Source organism: Cervus canadensis, chromosome 6 (genome assembly GCF_019320065.1).
Source record: "Cervus canadensis isolate Bull #8, Minnesota chromosome 6, ASM1932006v1, whole genome shotgun sequence".
Taxonomy (NCBI): Eukaryota; Metazoa; Chordata; class Mammalia; order Artiodactyla; family Cervidae; genus Cervus; species Cervus canadensis.
Window position 1 is genome coordinate 23,865,661 of NC_057391.1, and position 17,975 is coordinate 23,883,635.

At 40.1% G+C, this 17,975-nt stretch overlaps 1 protein-coding gene across 1 annotated transcript; it reads left to right on the forward strand.

Annotated features, from left to right (window-relative positions):
* The first annotated feature begins 3,240 nt into the window (after positions 1–3,240).
* On the forward strand, positions 3,241–11,039 carry LOC122444041 (inactive ribonuclease-like protein 9). The gene is made up of 2 exons (XM_043472839.1): positions 3,241–3,321; positions 9,586–11,039. Exon 2 carries the CDS (start codon positions 9,592–9,594, stop codon positions 10,138–10,140), a length of 549 nt encoding a protein of 182 aa, XP_043328774.1. The 5' UTR covers positions 3,241–3,321; positions 9,586–9,591; the 3' UTR covers positions 10,141–11,039.
* Positions 11,040–17,975: the final 6,936 nt, after the last annotated feature.

Genomic DNA, 17,975 nt, shown 5'->3' on the forward strand with positions numbered 1-17,975 from the left:
ACTCAAGACTTTTGATTGTAATGTCTAGTGAATGAGGACCCCACCACCCTTTTGAGAATCATCATGACATCCTCTAGAAGTCAACCTTCTAGACATCAGCTGAAGAAGTTCTCCACATAGTCTAGCTTAGGTATGTGCTGTGGACTATCTCATCTAGGCCATATTCACCTCAAAATTTTGGGGTTCTGCAACATACAACATTCTACAACATACAAGAAATATATTTTTGAGAATATGGTGTAGTAACTAGTTATAGTAGAAACTAGGCAAGAAACCATCAAAATATATCTCTTTTTCTCTAGATGAAAGATCAGATCTTTACACATTCTATAATTAGAGCCGTGGAAGTAGAACAATGATTATTTACACAGATTGTTCCTTTTATCTATTATAACAGATTATTCTTATTGCATAAGAAACCAGATCTTGGCCCTGACCTACTAGATTTTCTAAGATAGGTATAAACAGTAATTTACAGCTTTATGCATATTAAGATTACAATAGATTATTGTCCTCTGCCCATTAGCAGTCTCTCCTTAATAAAACCACACTAATAAAGTGAACATTATCCCTTCCTTAATTCCCATGAAAATTTATTTTTTATGTTAAGAGCCCCTTGAGATAATGCACATTAATTTTACTTAACTGTGGTAAAATTATTCCTGCTTTTGTGCTTGTTTATGTCCCTTGGCATAATGGCTTCAGGTTTCATCCTCATTGTAGCATAGGTAAGCATTTCCTTCCTTTTGAAGGCTAAGATCATGGCATCCGGTCCCATCACGTCATGACAAATAGTTGGGGAAACAGTGGCTGACTTTATTTTTCTGGGCTCCAAAATCACTGCAGATGGTGATTGCAGCCATGAAATTAAAAGATTCTTACTCATTGGAAGGAAAGTCATGACCAACCTAGATAGCATATTAAAAAGCAGAGACATTACTTTGTCGACAAAGGTCCATCTGGTCAAGGCTATGGTTTTTCCAGTGGTCATGTATGGATGTGAGAGTTGGACTATAAAGAAAACTAAGTGCCGAAGAATTGATGCTTTTGAACTGTGGTATTGGAGAAGACTCTTGAGAGTCCCTTGGACTGCAAGGAGATCCAACCAGTCCATCCTCAAGGAGATCAGTCCTGGGTGTTCATTGGAAGGACTGATGTTTAAGCTGAAACTCCAATACTTTGGCCACCTGATGCGAAGATTTGACTCATTTGAAAAGACCCTGATGCTGGGAAAGATTGAGGGCAGGAGGAAAAGGGGACAACAGAGGATGAAATGGTTGGATGGCATCACCGACTCAATGGACATGGGTTTGGGTAAACTCCAGGAGTTGGTGATGGACAGGGAGGCCTGGCGTGCTGCGGTTCATGGGGTCACAAAGAGTCGGACATGACTGAGCGACTGAACTGAACTGAATATTTGATTAAATGTATATGTCACATGTTGTTTACTCATCCTTCCACTGATGAACACTTCAACCATTTGTTTACTGTGAATAGTGCTGCTTTGAACATGCATGTACAAATATCTGTTCACGGTCTTGCTTTCAATTCTTCTGGGTATATACCAGGAAGTGAAATTTTAAATTAAATTTCTTTCATGTTAGAACCACTAACAGAACCACTAACTGTAACTGCCCACCCTGGCCCAGCATCATAGTAACCACTTGCAGGAGTTATCTCAAACTAGAGGGTCTAGTAAGGAATGCGAAACCAACAAGCTACCACCAACCAGAAGAATTCAGGAAAAATCAAAAGGAGAGACGAGACTCCTGTCCATAAGGCCCAGCAACCTCCCAGAATCCTTGCTGGACTCCATCTTGACTGACACATGTTCCACCAGGAAGGATCCAAAGGTAAGCCCAATTACCAAAAAGCCCAACACTGAGATCCCATGGCAGAACATTTCTCCTGGGTTTCCTTACCCTACTACTCTCCATCCAGGCCCCTCTTCCCAAAAAGTCTCTTGCTTTGACAGCACATGTGTCTCCTTGGACAATTCATTTCTACTTTGTGTCTGTCCATTCTGGAAACTCAGATACTCAGGTCATCACAGTGACCCTAAGGGGAAGACATGATTTGAACTGAGCAACAACTGTGTTTCAGGGGAACCATTGACCCTCTGGGACCTCCAAGTGGCACTGATGATAAGGAATCCACCTGCCAATGCAGGAGACCTAAGAGACACAGGTTCAATCCCTGGGTTGGCATAATGCCCTGGAGTAAGAAATGGCAACCAATTTCAGTATTTGTGCCTGGAAAATTCCATGGATAGAGGAACCTGGCGGGCTACAGTCCATGCGGCTGCAAATAGTCGGACATGACTGAGCACACACACACACACACACTTTGACCCTCTAATGACCTGTAAGGATCACATTGTTCTCCAGGTTTTCTCATTCTGACCCCATTCTCAGTTCGGTTATGGGTATGAAGGCCTGAAACATAAATATTGCCTCCTTATGTTTGTAAAAGCATAAATTTAAATATGCCTAAGGTGAGACTTTTTTCCCCTGAATTTAATGGAAAGATACTTTGGGATTTATTCACAAAGATAAGTCTAATTCTAAGGACTGAGTGTTTAGACTCTCTCTTTATTCAACCATTCAAGCTAAGGAACTGACATTTCCTGATGCTGATAAAGGGTAGGAGTTCGCTGGTATAAAAATGTGGCATTTTGAGAAACTGGCGCTTAATATTGGATAATATGCCCAAATCAGCTCTTAAAGGCACATTTCTTCAATGACACTTCCTCAGATTTATTTATTTTAACTTTGAGAAACTGACAAATTTCAAGATCACAATAAGAAATAAACTGCTCAGAAACAGCAGTTGAATAAGGTTATGTTTGGGGCTCCGCCTCCCTCACCATGTAATCTTTATTTCAAACATTATTTGGGACCACATTGTAGATATCTTCTGTGTTTTATTTCCCCCCGCCTTTTCAAATGGGCATTTGCTGCTTTTGTATTTGGTGTCCATTCCTTTGTTTGTATTGCAGGGGAGCAGCCTTTTGTCAGCAATTGTCAGGGTTTTAACTGTGTGGTTTTGCCTTTTCTTCTGAGAAAAAAGCATGGACCAAAAATGAGACCAATCAGAAAGGTTATTTTCTGTGTTGGATGAAAGTTAGAGAGGATGGCACATCTTTCCGTGACCCTACATAGTCTTATAAAGATGGTTAATGATTTACCCTGCCATTCTGTGGAGAGGCCCTGCCTCCACATGAACTTAGCATAGAAAGCAGAGTGGAGTGAGAGAGAAAACAATAGTCTAGTGGAGGACTGGATTTCTTCATCCTGCTGTGTGTCCTGGACGTCTGTCTCTGTGAGTCAATACAGGTCCTCTTGAGTTTGAGTTAATTTTTTTGCACTCCTGCCCCTGGTCTGGTTAAAACCAGACATTCCCTTTGCTGTATTATGAATATTATGAATAATATTATGAATATTATGCATCTGTAAAATTTCATTGATTAATATATTTGTATATTCTGGAAAATAATCCATCCTAAGAATCTATAAATTCAATGAATATAGAACACTGATTATCTCAAATATTAGCTTTTACAGTTACAATTGTAGTGGTGTTTTTGTTGTGTCCATGAATACATCCATGGCAACTTAAACTTTCCTTAAATTCTTGGACATTTATGTTTTCGAAGTTGAAATTTTTGTTCCTATGCAGTAAAACTTGCTGTCCATATTGCCATCTAAAATATGGTACATAGAATTCAAGCTATTGAAATTGGGGGAAAAGTATCAGATTAAAAAAAAAATTTTTATTACACTTGCCAAAGTTTTCACTATAACCAGAAATATAGGATTGTTCCCCTTATCACACTCTCACCAGCAATGAATTTGGAAACTGTAATAATTATTAGCAGTTTGAAAGATACAAATTTCACTTTTATTCTGTGGTTGGGGCTATAAAATGATTTTATGATTATTGTCCATTGATGCATCATATTAAGCTGTATTTACAAATCCTGCTTTTCTTCTTTAAAGAGGTTTACGCTGAAAACATTTAATGACCCCTCAGAGATATATATATATTCATGTACCTAAGGAGTCTTTGACTAGTCTCAATTTTTTTAAAATTGTAAATAGAGTTCTGACCTGGGAGTCAGGACCCACACTTTAGGAGAAAATGCTTTAGACAGACAGCCTCTCTCAGGCCCCTCCTAGCCTATAATCTAAGCTGCCTTAACACTCCCAAACAAGTTTCAAAGTAAAGAGGAATAACCTTGTGAATTTGTTTAAAGCGCAAATTTCTGGGTCCATTCATAGACACAACAAAACACTTTCACTCGCCTCATTCACCCTCATCAAAGAAGCTCTTTGGTTCCCCTACGCTTTCTGCCATGAGAGTGGTATCATCTGCATATCTGAGATTGTTGATAGTTCCCCCAGTAATCTTGATTCCAGCTTGGGTTTCTCTAGCTCATCATTTCGCATGATGTACTCTGCATAGAAGTTAAATAAACAGGGTGATAATATACACCCTGGAGATACTCCTTTCCCAATTTTGAACCAGTCCATTCATTGTTCTATGTCTGGTTCTAACTGTTGCTTCTGACCTGCATACAGGTTTCTCAGGAGGCAGGTAAGGTAGTCTGGTATTCCCATCTCTTTAAGAATTTTCCACAGTTTGTTGTGATTTCACAGTCAAAGGCCTTAGCGTAGTCAAAGAAGCAAATGTAGATGTTTTTCTGGAATTCCCTTGCTTTCTCTATGATCCAATGAATGTTGGCAATTTGATCTCTGGTTCCTCTGCCTCTTCTAAACCCAGCTTGTACGTAAGATAAGTTCTTGGTTCATGAACTCTGAAGCCTAGCTTGAAGGATTTTGAGCATTACCTTGCTAGCATGAGAAATGAGCACAATTTGAACATTTTTCAATGGTAAAATTGAAAATTTTTAAATTTAAAAATTAAATTTACTATTTAAAAATTTTTTAAAAAGATAGTTTGAACACTGTTTGACATTTCCCCTCATTTGTTTGGAATGAAAACTAACTTTTTCCAGGCCTGTGAATCATTCAGAAAAAGAATTATCAAATACGTAAGTGAAAGTGTTAGTTGCTCAGTCTTGTCTGACTCTTTGTGACCCCATGGACTGTAGACTGCCAGGTTCCTGTTTCCAAGGAATTCTCCAGGCAAAGATTTTCAAGTGGGCAGCCATTCCCTTCTCCAGGGATTTTCCCAACCCAGGGATAGAGTTGGGTCTCCTGTTTTGCAGGCAGTTTTTTTACCATCTGAGCCACAAGGGAAGCCCTGTTAAATATTTAAGGTAACTTTTTAAAATTAATTTATTTTTTAATTGAAAGATAATTGCTTTATAGAATCTTGTTGCTTTCTGCCAAATATCAACATGAATCAGCCATAGGTATACTTTTGTCCCCTCCTTCTTGAACCTCCCTTTCATCTCCCTCCCCATTCCACCTGTCTAGGTTTTACACAGCATAAGGTAAAATTTTAACTTAGAGGTGAGTGAATGAACTTTATTCTCCAAATAATCAGTACTGAAATTACATATAAACCATGTGAAAAAAAAATCACCACCTCTTATACTTCAATATAAATTCCAGATGGATGAAAGGCTTAAACTTTCTGAAAATCCATAAAGACATAAGATAGCGTGTGAGTGAAAACACATATACTTGGGGGTGAATGAAGATTTTAAGAAGCCTGAAACCACAACATGAACTCATAAACAAAGGATGAAGAGCTTAGAGGACATACAAAATGAAGTGCTGTCCTGGCCCTGGTGCTACAGGAGCCTCAACTCCACTGGCCATGGTCACCCTGTCCTGCTCTCTCCAGCCCAAGATGCCACAGAGACTCCAGGGTCCCCTTTCTGGGAATGTGTACAGAGGTCCCTGGTTTGTCCCAATGGGATCACAATGCTGAAGAGACACCTTGAGGAGGCTGATGAGAAAGTGAAAGCTGGGGTGTGAGGAATGGCTTCTGAACGTGCTCACATACAGAGTGCCCTCTCTCACATTGACACTTAGGATCAGTTGTTTGTTTCTTGGCCTAATCTCCGATTTCCCATCTTCAGATTTCCTCTTCTCTCCACTTTGTGATGTGTGTCCCCAGATCGACCTGATTGTAGCGCCCCTTGTCTGCTCACATGTCTACAAACTGGATCCACCCTGGAGTCAAATATTGATATCCATCTCCACCTTGGTCATGGTCTCTGGGTTATTTTCAGTATTAGAAAATAACTTGAGTTTGCCCCATTGGAAGACTTCTCTTCTACCAAGAGCACAGTGGAGTAAACAAACAAAAAAACAGAAAACTGTCCTGCAGCAGCACAGCCAGGCTTTGTGGGAAATGGATCTGTTTTTTTACAGCTCTCCAGTGACTCAGAGACAAGTTTTGTACTGGCCACTTTGGTGGTCTGTGTGTTTCTGGTAGTCTCTTCTAGAGTTACAAAGTCAACCTAGGGAAGGAGGTACATTCTAGCCTCAGGTGGGGAAGCGAGACTGAAGGAAGTCATACAATAGCACTGAGGAGCAGAGATGTGAAAATCAGTTTGACTTGCGAAAAAGGCTTGAACCAAGATTCTGCCAGACCTAAAGTAAAATTTGAAGCAATGTCCCTTCACAAAGAGATACTGTTTACTATCAAAACAAAAACAAAACTGTAAGAATAGCTTTATCATAAGCTTGTTTGGATGACGATGTTTGTTAGTGCTGAACTCAGGGCTTGGCGTATACTTGCCTACGATCTTAGGCATTGTTATTTATGATTTTTATTTTTACTTTAAGGCAACCTCAAGAATGTACTTAATTCAGCCGTTCAACTTTGGTCTTCTCTATTACTATTTCAAACTCTGGCACTCTTATGGGAGGTCAATATTCCCAGTATCAGGATATCTCTAGCCCTGTCCTGATCATATCCACTCTCAGAAGCTTTGACCATACAAAGAATAAAGGAGGCAAAAGACCATGGGCAAAGATAGGCCAAGAAGACTGCTCTCTAGTGTACCTAAGGTACTTGCCTTCACCTGGGAAGAAAGCCTCCTTGGAGAATTGTTGCTTAACAGTCAGATCTGGACAGGGATAAAAAGTGATCAATAGACCCAAGAATCCTCTATAAATGATGACACTTTCCACTAAATAGTAGACTGTGCCCTGATGTTTAGCACTTGGGCCTATTTTCTGGACCACAGGTCACTATGCTCAGGCTCCCTTGTTGTTGATGTTGTTATTGTTGTTTAGTCACCCAGTCATTTTCGACTCTTTGTGGCCCTGTGGACTGCAGTAAGTCAGGCCTCCCTGCCGTTTACCATCTCCTGGAGTTTGCCCAAGTTCATGTTCATTGTGTTAGTGATGCTGTCCACCCGTCTCATTCTCTGACACCCTCTTCTCCTGCTCTCACTCTTTCCTAGCATCAGGGACTTTTCCAATGAGTCATCTGTTTGCATCAGATGACCAAAATCTGGAGCTTCAGCTTTAACATCAGTCCTTCCAGTGAATATTCAGGGTAGATCTCCCTTAAGATTGACTGCTTTGATCTTGCTGTCCAAGGAACTTGCAGGAGTCTTTGCCAGCACCACAGTTTGAAGGCATCAATTCTTTGGCATTTTGCCTTCTTTACAGTCCAACTCTCACAACCATACGTGACTACTGGGAAGACCATAGCCTTGACTATATGGACCTTTGTCAGCAGAGTAATGTCTTTGCTTTTGTCTCTAGATTTGTCATCACTTTCCTGCCAAGAAGCAATTGTCTTCTGATTTTATGGCTGCAGTCACTGTCCACAGTGATTTTGGAGTCCAAGAAGAGGAAATGTATCAGCTTCCACATTCCCCCTTCTATTTGGTGTAATAGAAGGGGAAATCTTCTAATGGGGCCATCTGCCATGATCTTGGTCTTTTGTTTTAATATTTAGTCTTAAGCTGGCTCTTTCACTCTCCTTCACCGTTATCAAGAGGCTCTTTAGTTCCTCTTCACTTTCTGCCATTAGAGTGATATCATCTGCATATCTGAGGTTGTTGATATTTCTCCCGCCTATCTTGATTTCAGCTTGTAACTCATTCAACCCGGCATTTCTCATGATGTGCTCAGTATATAGGTTAAACAAACAGTAACAGAAGACAGCCCTGTCTTACTCCTTTCTCGATCTTGAACCCATCAATTGTGCCATACAGGGTTCTAACTGTTGCTTCTTGACCCCCATATAGGTTTCTCAGGAGACAGGTAAGATGGTTCCCTTAAGGAATGTTTTTCTTAAAGTCCCTTAACATGATTAGCATGAAGCGTTATAAAGATGTGCCTCAGAAGTAGGTGCTATATTAAATATTTCCATTTCTTTTTAAGTAGTAGAATTCTTGAAAAAATATAAGGAACTACCCAGTTTCCCATATTTGTGTGGTAAAGACACTTGTCCATGTATATGACAGGTATTGGGGAAATACTAGTGCAGCCTCCAGTGGGGTGAATAGACATGGAGACACACACATATGAAAGGAAAGTTGTGACTGTGAAGTCTCTGATGATGAGGGTACCGTGATGGCACATAGGCACACAGGATGGGAAGAATTTAGACATAGGAAAACCTGAGAAGGAATCATGAAGTCTTCCTTAATGAAAAGATTTAAAAAAGGCTCACAAGGTCAATAACATACCTTAGTGGAAGAGTTCTTCTGAGTGGGGAGAGGAGGCAGAGGAGACTGTAACATGGACCCACAATTCCAGGCAATGAGATGATGGTAACAGTATTTACACCAATCCACACACATTTGGTGCTCATTTGACATGATGGGTCTTGATTGATCCCTTGTGCAAGTGTATTAATGTTCAGAAATGAGCAAGAGGAGAAAGTCAGAAGATGAAGAATGAAGTGAAGTGAAATCACTCAGTAGTGTCCAACTCTTGTGACCCTGTGGACTGTAGTCCATCAGGCTCCTCCATCCATGGGATTCTCTAGGCAAGAATACTGGAGTGGGTTGCCATTTCCTTCTCCAGGGAATCTTCCCAATCCAGGAATCAAACCCGAGTATCCTGCATTGCAGGCAGATTCTTTACTGACTGAACTATGAGGGAAGCCCAAGATGAAGAATGGTCCTCAGAAAAGCAAGATGTTGGTGAGGGGGAAAAGGGAATCATGTACAGCTCTTTAGAGCAAGTTCTTAACTCCAGGAAGAGAACAGATGCATTTATTTCAGAAGGAGGGAGCACATGAGCCTCTTCTCTGCCTCCTGCCCCACTGCCCTCTCGACCTCTTGTCCTCACTTACCCTTCCCTCCTGCCCTTCATCTCTCTCTTGCTCTCTTCCTCAGTTCTTCTGTTTCCTTCTGTCTCTCTCTCTTCACTGTTGTCTCTCCCTGCCTTTCTCCTTTTCTCTCCATTTTCCTTCACCTTTCCCTCTCCTACCCACAGTCTTCTAGACTGAGTGTAGCTCCCCTAAGGTCACCTTGGAGTAAATATTTTACAGGTATTGAAATAGATCCTGAGTTGTCAATTTTTAAATGGTCCAAAGTCTTAGATCTCAGAACAGCAAAAGGTGGTAGAAATGGGCCTCCAGGGTAACAGAAGGTACAGCCTCACAGTGGACATAACTCCTTCTCTCTTGTGTTCCCTTCAGGGAAACATGGGGGCTCTTATCAACATGCAGCCCCTGTTTCTGCTCTTCCTGCTGCTGAAGCCACTGCAGTTTGTGAGGATATATGATCCATCTTTATCAGATGAACGACGAGAAGAATTAGAAGACTATATAGATGACTTATATGCTACAGGGCCTACCAAACCACCTACCAAGGAAGCGTTCAAAACCCATGTCATTATTAATTCTGAAATGCCATTAACTGATCAAGGCTACTGCAATCAAGAAATGAAGATGAAACGTGTTCACAATAGGCTTCATTGTGTTAAAGAGCATTTCTTCCTCCAAGCATCATATAATGACATTCAAGAGCTCTGTCATAACATTTTTGTGCAATGCACAAATGGGGTTAGGAAATGTCACAGGAGCCAGCAAATAATATCTGGAGTGCATTGTGCTTTAAAAAGTGGGACCATGATGCCATTTTGTGAATACACATCATCTTACAGACAGGGATGGGTCCTTATCACTTGTCAATGGGATGATATTGTTGGAGAAATTATCCCTGTGTCTGTAATTGATATTTTGGCCATATAAAGAGTCATCCACCAGGAAAATCTCTTTCCCTCCACCCCTCTAGAAGTATATTCTCTAAGATGTTACAGCAAGAAGATAGAATCCTACCCTTACTGATCCTTACAAGTCAAACTTGAGAATGGAAATTTTTATCCCATTCACTTTCATCATTAGCTGCTTGCCCTTTTTCTCCTTACACTAGGCAAAGGAAAGGTGGGCTGGATTAAGACATAGTGCTCTGAGACGGATTCAAACAGGTCACAGAATTTAGCACACTTTGAATTTTTCATGTGGGTGAGTGCCTGCAGGGAAAGGCTGACCAGCACCAAGAGGACTATGAAATGTTTGCTGATAAGTGAAAGTGAAAGCCCCTCAGTCATGTCCGACTCTTTGTGACCCCATGGACTATACAGTCTGTGGAATTCTCCAGACCAGAATAGTGGAGTGGGTAGCCTTTCCCTTCTCCATGGGATCTTTCCAACCCAGGGATTGATCCCAGGTCTCTCACATTACAGGCAGATTCTTTACCAGCTGAGCCGCAACGGAAGCTCCAAAGTTGTATTCATGTGAATTTCTGGTTCAGTAGAAATAATAAAGTGCATCGATGTAGCTAGGTGTCTCTGGAATGCTTATGTGGGGTTTTTGGGTTTGCCTGACCTTCCTCTGTGACACAACTTGAAACAAAAAGAATTGAAGGGACTTTCATGGTGGTCCAGTGGCTAAGATTCTAGGCTCCCAATACAGGGACCCTGCGTTCCAGTTCTGGTGTTGGAAATAGATCCCGCATGCCGAATCCAAGAGTTTACATGCTGCAAATGTAAACATGCCGCAAGCTCCAACTAAAAATTTGGATGCCACAAAGAAGATCAAGGCCTCGAATGCTACAACAAAAACCTGGCACATTAAGTAAATAAATATTTGTTTTAAAGAAGAGTTGGGAACCCCCTGTAACATTGTGAAATTCACATTCCTAGTTGGTATATTTGTAGAATTTTCACTTGTTCTCTTCTTTCCATGCAACACAGTACTCATGGGGACAGGAAAATATAGATATAACAAGAATCATCTCAGCATAAATACCTAATATTCAGAATAGCAAACTTCCCAAAGTGCTTTTCAGCTGTCCAATGCTGCTTGTGTGAATTCCCATATCTTGACTTCTTTTCTTTTCACTGTTTATTAGATTATAGTTGATTTACTATATAAATGTCAGTTACTTTCAGGTGTATGGAAAAGTAAATCTGTTAGGCTTATACATAATATCCACTCCTTTTAAGATTCTTTTTGCTTATAGGTCATTATAGAGTATTGAGTAGAGTTCCCTGTGTTACACAGTAGGTCCTTATTAGTTATCCACTTTTTATAGCAATGTGTACATGCCAATCCCAATCTTCTAATTTGTCCCTCTCACATCTTTGTTTTAGCTTAGCCATCACTATTTATACAAATACAAACTTTCTGGCATAGTCACATTCATTCACCATTTCTTTTTCTCACCTTGCTGTAGCTATGGCTTCATCTGAGAAAATTCCACTTCCGAAAGTGGCTGGAGATCCAGTATGGGAAAAGAAATTTGTCCAGTTTTGGTAACAACTTCTCCCTCCCTTTGTAAAATTCCTTGATATCCTTTGATCATTATTCCCTATAACTTACTGAAAAGGGAATAAAACGGAGTGGGGAGAGATGGGAGGGAGAGTGCCTATCATTCTTACACATTTCATTGCAATCCAGTCTGCACATGTCCTCCATCCCCATTTCCAGAGGGACATGCATGGGACATCCCCATCTCCATGTCCCATTCCCTATCCTTGTCTTTAGACTCAGAGCTAGGTCCTCATTTATCAACAAGGGCCTAGGGTTCAGTGCTGCCAGACCCCAATTCTGTGACTAAGAAAATCAAGCCTCTAGACAGCACTTTTATGTGGAAACTCATAACTTTTGATTGTAATTTCTGAGTGAATGAAGATTCCATCAAACATTTGAGGTCACCATGACACCTTCCAAAACCACCTTTCTAAACATCAGTTGAAGAAATTCTCCACATAGGCAAGCTTGGGTATGTGCCCTGGACCATCTCATTTGCATCATGTTCATCTCAAGTACCTTGGGGTTCTATAACATACAATAAATATATTTATTTTTTATGTAATCATCATAATGTATTTCTTTTTCTCCAGGTAAATTATCAGATCATTACACATTCTGTAATTAAAGCCATGGAAATAGAACAATGATTATTTACACAGGTTGTTCCTCTTACCGAATATTGCATAAAAATCTAGATCTTGACTCCTACCCACTAGATTCCCTAAGATAATACAGTTCGTGAAGATATTTGATGAATGTTTATCAGATGAATACATTTACTTTCTGCTGTGTCTTTGTACTAAACTTTTGAATAAAAGAGGAATGAATGTGGATTGCTACATGACATATTCACATTCTTTATTAATAATATTCCAGCTTTATGCATCTTAAGATTGCAAAAGATTATTGTCCTGTGCCCTTAGCACAGTCTCCTCTCAATAAAACAAAACTACTAAGGTGAACATTATCCTGTTACAATTTATTCTTTTTGTTAGTGTCCCTTGAGATGACGCATATTAATTTTACTTGAATATGGTGAAATTATTTATCCTTTTGTGATGGTTTATTTTCCTTAGCATAATGACTTCAGCTTTCATCCACATTGTAGCATATGTTTGAATTTCCTTCCTTTTGAGGGCTAAATAATATTTGATTAAATGTACATAACACATGTTGTTTATTCTTCCATTTACTGATGAACATGTCCACCATTTGCCTATTGTAAATAGTGCTGCTTTGAACAGAGATGTGCAAATGTCTGTTCCAGTTCTTGGTTTCAACTCTTGTGGGTATATACCAAAAAGTGAAAATTTTAGATTTTTAGCTGTTTGAAATGTGAGAGTCAAACAACACTATGTTCAATATACTGATAATTTATAACAGAATGAGAAACTGTAATGATGCCAATCAAAATACACACACACAGAAAGAAACTGAACTTTCTGTTTTAGTAACACAAATTCAGATAATTTGACTTTTTAAATTATGTAAAATAGTTTGAACATGAAAGTCACTCAGTCGTGTCCAATTCTTTGTGACCCCATGGACTATACAGTCCATGGATTTCTCCAGGCCAGAATAGTGGAGTGGGTAGCCTTTCCCTTCTCCAGGGGATCTTCCCAACCCAGGAATCATACTCAGGTCTCCCACATTGCAGGTAGATTCTTTACCAGCTGAGCCACAAGGGAAACCCAAAATAGGTTGAATGTGCGTGTGTGAAGGTCGCTCAGTTGTGTCTGACTCTCTGAGACTCCCTGGACTGTATAGTCCATGGAATTTTCCAGGCCAGAATACTGGAGTGGGTAGCCTTTCCCTTCTCCAGGAGATCTTCCCAACCCAGGTATAGAACCCAGCTCCCCTGCATTGCAGGTGGATTCTTTACCAGTTGAGCCACCAGGCAAGCCAAATAGTTTGAAGGAACCTAAAATAACAACCAAGGTAAATTTTGCTGCCACCCGTGAGAGTTGAAATTTTGATGCAGATATGTTGAATTTAGAAAAAAAAAATTCACACTTTTCTTGCATCTGAGTTTGAGAAGCACTTTCACACTGCACATATTTTAAAATTAAATGCAATTTACTTTAAACCAGATGTAACTAGGTTTGTAAAAAAAAATTTTTTGCTGTCTTTTGCCATAGGAATTATTATTATTATGTGATTTGTTTCAGGTAAAGTTTTCTGTGCACTTGTGTATATGGGTATGTAATTCAGTGTCTGTGTGTAAGCAGGTCTTTCAATCATTTTCTTAATGCCTGTGCACCTCTTTTGCATAATAAAGACATTCTTGGTGGTTTCCTGGTAGTCTAGTGGCTAGGATTCCATGCTTTCACTGCCATGTCCTGGGTTTAATCCCCAGTTGGAAAACTGAGATCCTGTCTGATGGGCAGCACGGCCAAAAGAAAAGAAATGAAAAACATACCTTACTCAATCCTAAGTAAGAAAAAAATATGTTACTGTACTTGTATCAATATCCTTAATGTTTTCTAAAATTACTTTGATCTCAAGTCCAACATACACTGGGGAGAGAGAGAGAGTGTGTGTGTATGGGCTACATGGAACGAACACTGGAACCTATGTTGCTGTTTTTACTGATATGCAGCCAATTGTCTCACTAGATTTATCTTTCTCTTCCCAAGAAAATCTATGGGATAATCTCTCCCACCATATTCCATACTTCTATTTTTCTACTAATCCTAATCTGTGAGAAGGACAAGATAATGAAATCAGTCAAACCAGTGGCCATGCCTTGTATATCTTAGTCATTTCCTTCTAAACTCACACTGAAGGACATTTCAGGTGCTCCAGGCTGGTGGCTCGGACAGTAAAGAGCCTGCCTGCAATGCAGGAGACTCAGGTTGGGTCCCTGGGTCCAGAAGATCCCCTGGAGAAGGAAAGGGCAACCCACTCCAAAATTCTTGCCTGGAAAATCCCGTGGATGGAGGAGCCGGGTAGGCCACTGTCCATAGGGTCACAAAGACTTGGAGACGACTCAGTGACTTCACTTTCATTTTCAGTGGTTAAAACTCAGCACTTCCACTCCAGGGGGCACTGGTTCAATCCCTGATCAGGGATCTAAGATCCCGCCTGTGCCTGGCATGTCCAAAACTAAATGAATAAATACTTACATTGTCATCTGATCTGTAAAAATCCTTTAAACTAAATAAATTCACATTGCTGTTACATGAAAATATAGTAAATATCAATGCAGCAAATCTATAAACATTTTTGCAAAATCATACAAAAAAGGCTAAACAGGGTATGAACAAATATAAATTTGCAGAAAGCTACAACCGAGAGAGAGTTCTGTGATCTGAGACCTAGCTTTGACTCCATTATTGCAACATAAGATGTTAAAATTACTCTACATTTGTGCTCTGAAGGTTGATTTTCAATTACTGAGAAACTCTTACTTAGTGTCTCTCTACTCTTTGCACTTCCGAAAGCTCCAGATCCTCGAGCCATCACAGTGACCCTAAGGGGAAGAAATGTCTTGAATTCACCAAAAGGAGTGCATTTCAGTGAACCCATTGATCCTCTAATGGCCCATAAGGATCACATTGTTCTCCAGGTTTTCTCATACTGATCCCATTCTCAGTTTGTTTATAGGTCTGAAGGTCTGAAGCATAATTATTGCCTCTGCTGCTGCTGCTGCTAAGTCGCTTCAGTCGTGTCTGACTCTGTGACCCCTTAGATGGCAGCCCACCAGGCTCCCCCGTCCCTGGAATTCTCCAGGCAAGAACACTGGAGTGGGTTGCCATTTCCTTCTCCAATGAGTGAAAATGAAAAGTGAAAGTGAAGTCGCTCAGTCATGTCTGACTCCTAGTGACCCCATGGACTGCAGCCTACAAGGCTCCTCTGTCCATGGGATTTTCCAGGCAAGAGTACTGGAGTGGGGTGCCATTGCCTTCTCCAATTATTGCTTCTATATGATAGTAAAAAGTATAAACTTTTTTTTTTCATTTATTTTTATTAGTTGGAGGCTAATTACTTTACAATATTGTAGTGGTTTTTGTCATACATTGACATGAATCAGCCATGGATTTACATGTATTCCCCATCCCGATCCCCCTCCCACCTCCCTCTCACCCGATTCCTCTGGGTCTTCCCCTTCCCAGTGCACCAGGCCCGAGCACTTGTCTCATGCATCCAACCTGGGCTGATGATCTGTTTCACCCTAGATAATATACATGTTTCGATGCTGTTCTCTCAAAACATCCCATCCTCGCCTTCTCCCACAGAGTCCAAAAGTCTGTTCTGTACATCTGTGTCTTTTTTTCTGTTTTGCATATAGGGTTATCATTACCATCTTTCTAAATTCCATATATATATATTAGTATACTGTATTGGTCTTTATCTTTCTGGCTTACTTCACTCTGTATAATGGGCTCCAGTTTCATCCATCTCATTAGAACTGATTCAAATGAATTCTTTTTAACAGCTGAGTAATATTCCATGGTGTATATGTACCGCAGCTTCCTTATCCATTCGTCTGCTGATGGGCATCTAGGTTGCTTCCATGTCCTGGCTATTATAAACAGTGCTGCGATGAACATTGGGGTGCACGTGTCTCTTTCAGATCTGGTTTCCTCAGTGTGTATGCCCAGAAGTGGGATTGCTGGGTCATATGGCAGTTCTATTTCCAGTTTTTTAAGGAATCTCCACACTGTTTTCCATAGTGGCTGTACTAGTTTGCATTCCACCAACAGTGTAAGAGGGTTCCCTTTTCTCCACACCCTCTCCAGCATTTATTGCTTGTAGACTTTTGGATAGCAGCCATCCTGACTGGCGTGTAATGGTACCTCATTGTGGTTTTGATTTGCATTTCTCTGATAATGAGTGATGTTGAGCATCTTTTCATGTGTTTGTTAGCCATCTGTATATCTTCTTTGGAGAAATGTCTGTTTAGTTCTTTGGCCCATTTTTCGATTGGGTCATTTATTTTTCTGGAATTGAGCTGCAGGAGTTGCTTGTGTATTTTTGAGATTAATCCTTTGTCTGTTGCTTCGTTTGCTATTTTCTCCCATTCTGAGGGTTGTTTTTTCACCTTGCTTATAGTTTCCTTTGTTGTGCAAAAGCTTTTAAGTTTCATTAGGTCCTATTTGTTTATTTTTGCTTTTATTTCCAATATTCTGGGAAGTGGGTCATAGAGGATCCTGCTGTGATTTATGTCGGGGAGTGTTTTGCCTATGTTCTCCTCTAGGAGTTTTATAGTTTCTGGTCTTACATTTAGATCTTTATTCCATTTTGAGTTTATTTTTGTGTATGGTGTTAGAAAGTGTTCTGGTTTCATTCTTTTACAAGTGGTTGGCCAGTTTTCCCAGCACCACTTGTTAAATAGATTGTCTTTTTTCCATTGTATATCCTTGCCTCCTTTGTTGAAGATAAGGTGAAAAAGTATAAACTTAAAGTTGCTTAAGGTGAGATTTTCCTTCCAGAATTTAATAGAGAAATACTCTGGGGTTTACTCATAAAGGTAAGTCTAATTGTAAGGACTGAGTGTTTAGACTCTCTCTTGTGTTTAACTATCTAAACTGAGGAACTGACATTACCTGATGCTGAGAAAGGGTAGGAGTTTGCTGATACGAGAATGTGGCATTCTGAGAAATTGGCACTTAATATTGAATAACATGTCCAAACCAGCTCTTAAAGATACATTTCTTCAATGATGCTTCCTCAGAATTATTTTAATTTTGAGAAATTGACAGCTTTCAAGATCACTATAAGAAATTAACCCTTCAGAAAGAGCAGTTGAATAAGGTTATGTTTAGGGCTTCCCCTCCCTCACCATGTAATCTTTATTTCAAACATTATTTGGGACCACGTTGCAGATATCTTCTGTGTTTTGATTTTTTCCCCAGCTTTTTCAAATGGACATTTGCTACTTTTGTATCTGGTGTCCATTCCTTTGTTTGTGTTGTAGGGGAACAGCCTTTCTGTCAGCCATTGCAGTGCTACTTGGGTTTTAACTTGTGGTTTTGCCTTTTCTTCTCAGAGAAGGATCTGAGCTTCAGGTGGACCAGTCAGGGGAGTTCACGTTCAAGGATTTATGCACGTGACAGAAATGAGGCCAATCAAAAAAGATATTTGTTATGTTGGATAAATGTCTCTGCTCGTCTGTGGAGAGTCCCTGCCTGTGCGTGTAGCTAGCATAGAAAGCAGAGTGGAATGAGAGAAAAAACAAAGAGGGAAGGATTGGATTTCTTCATCCTGCTGTGTGTCTCAGACATCTGTTTCTGTGAGTCAGTACAGGTCTTCCTGGCACTCCTGTC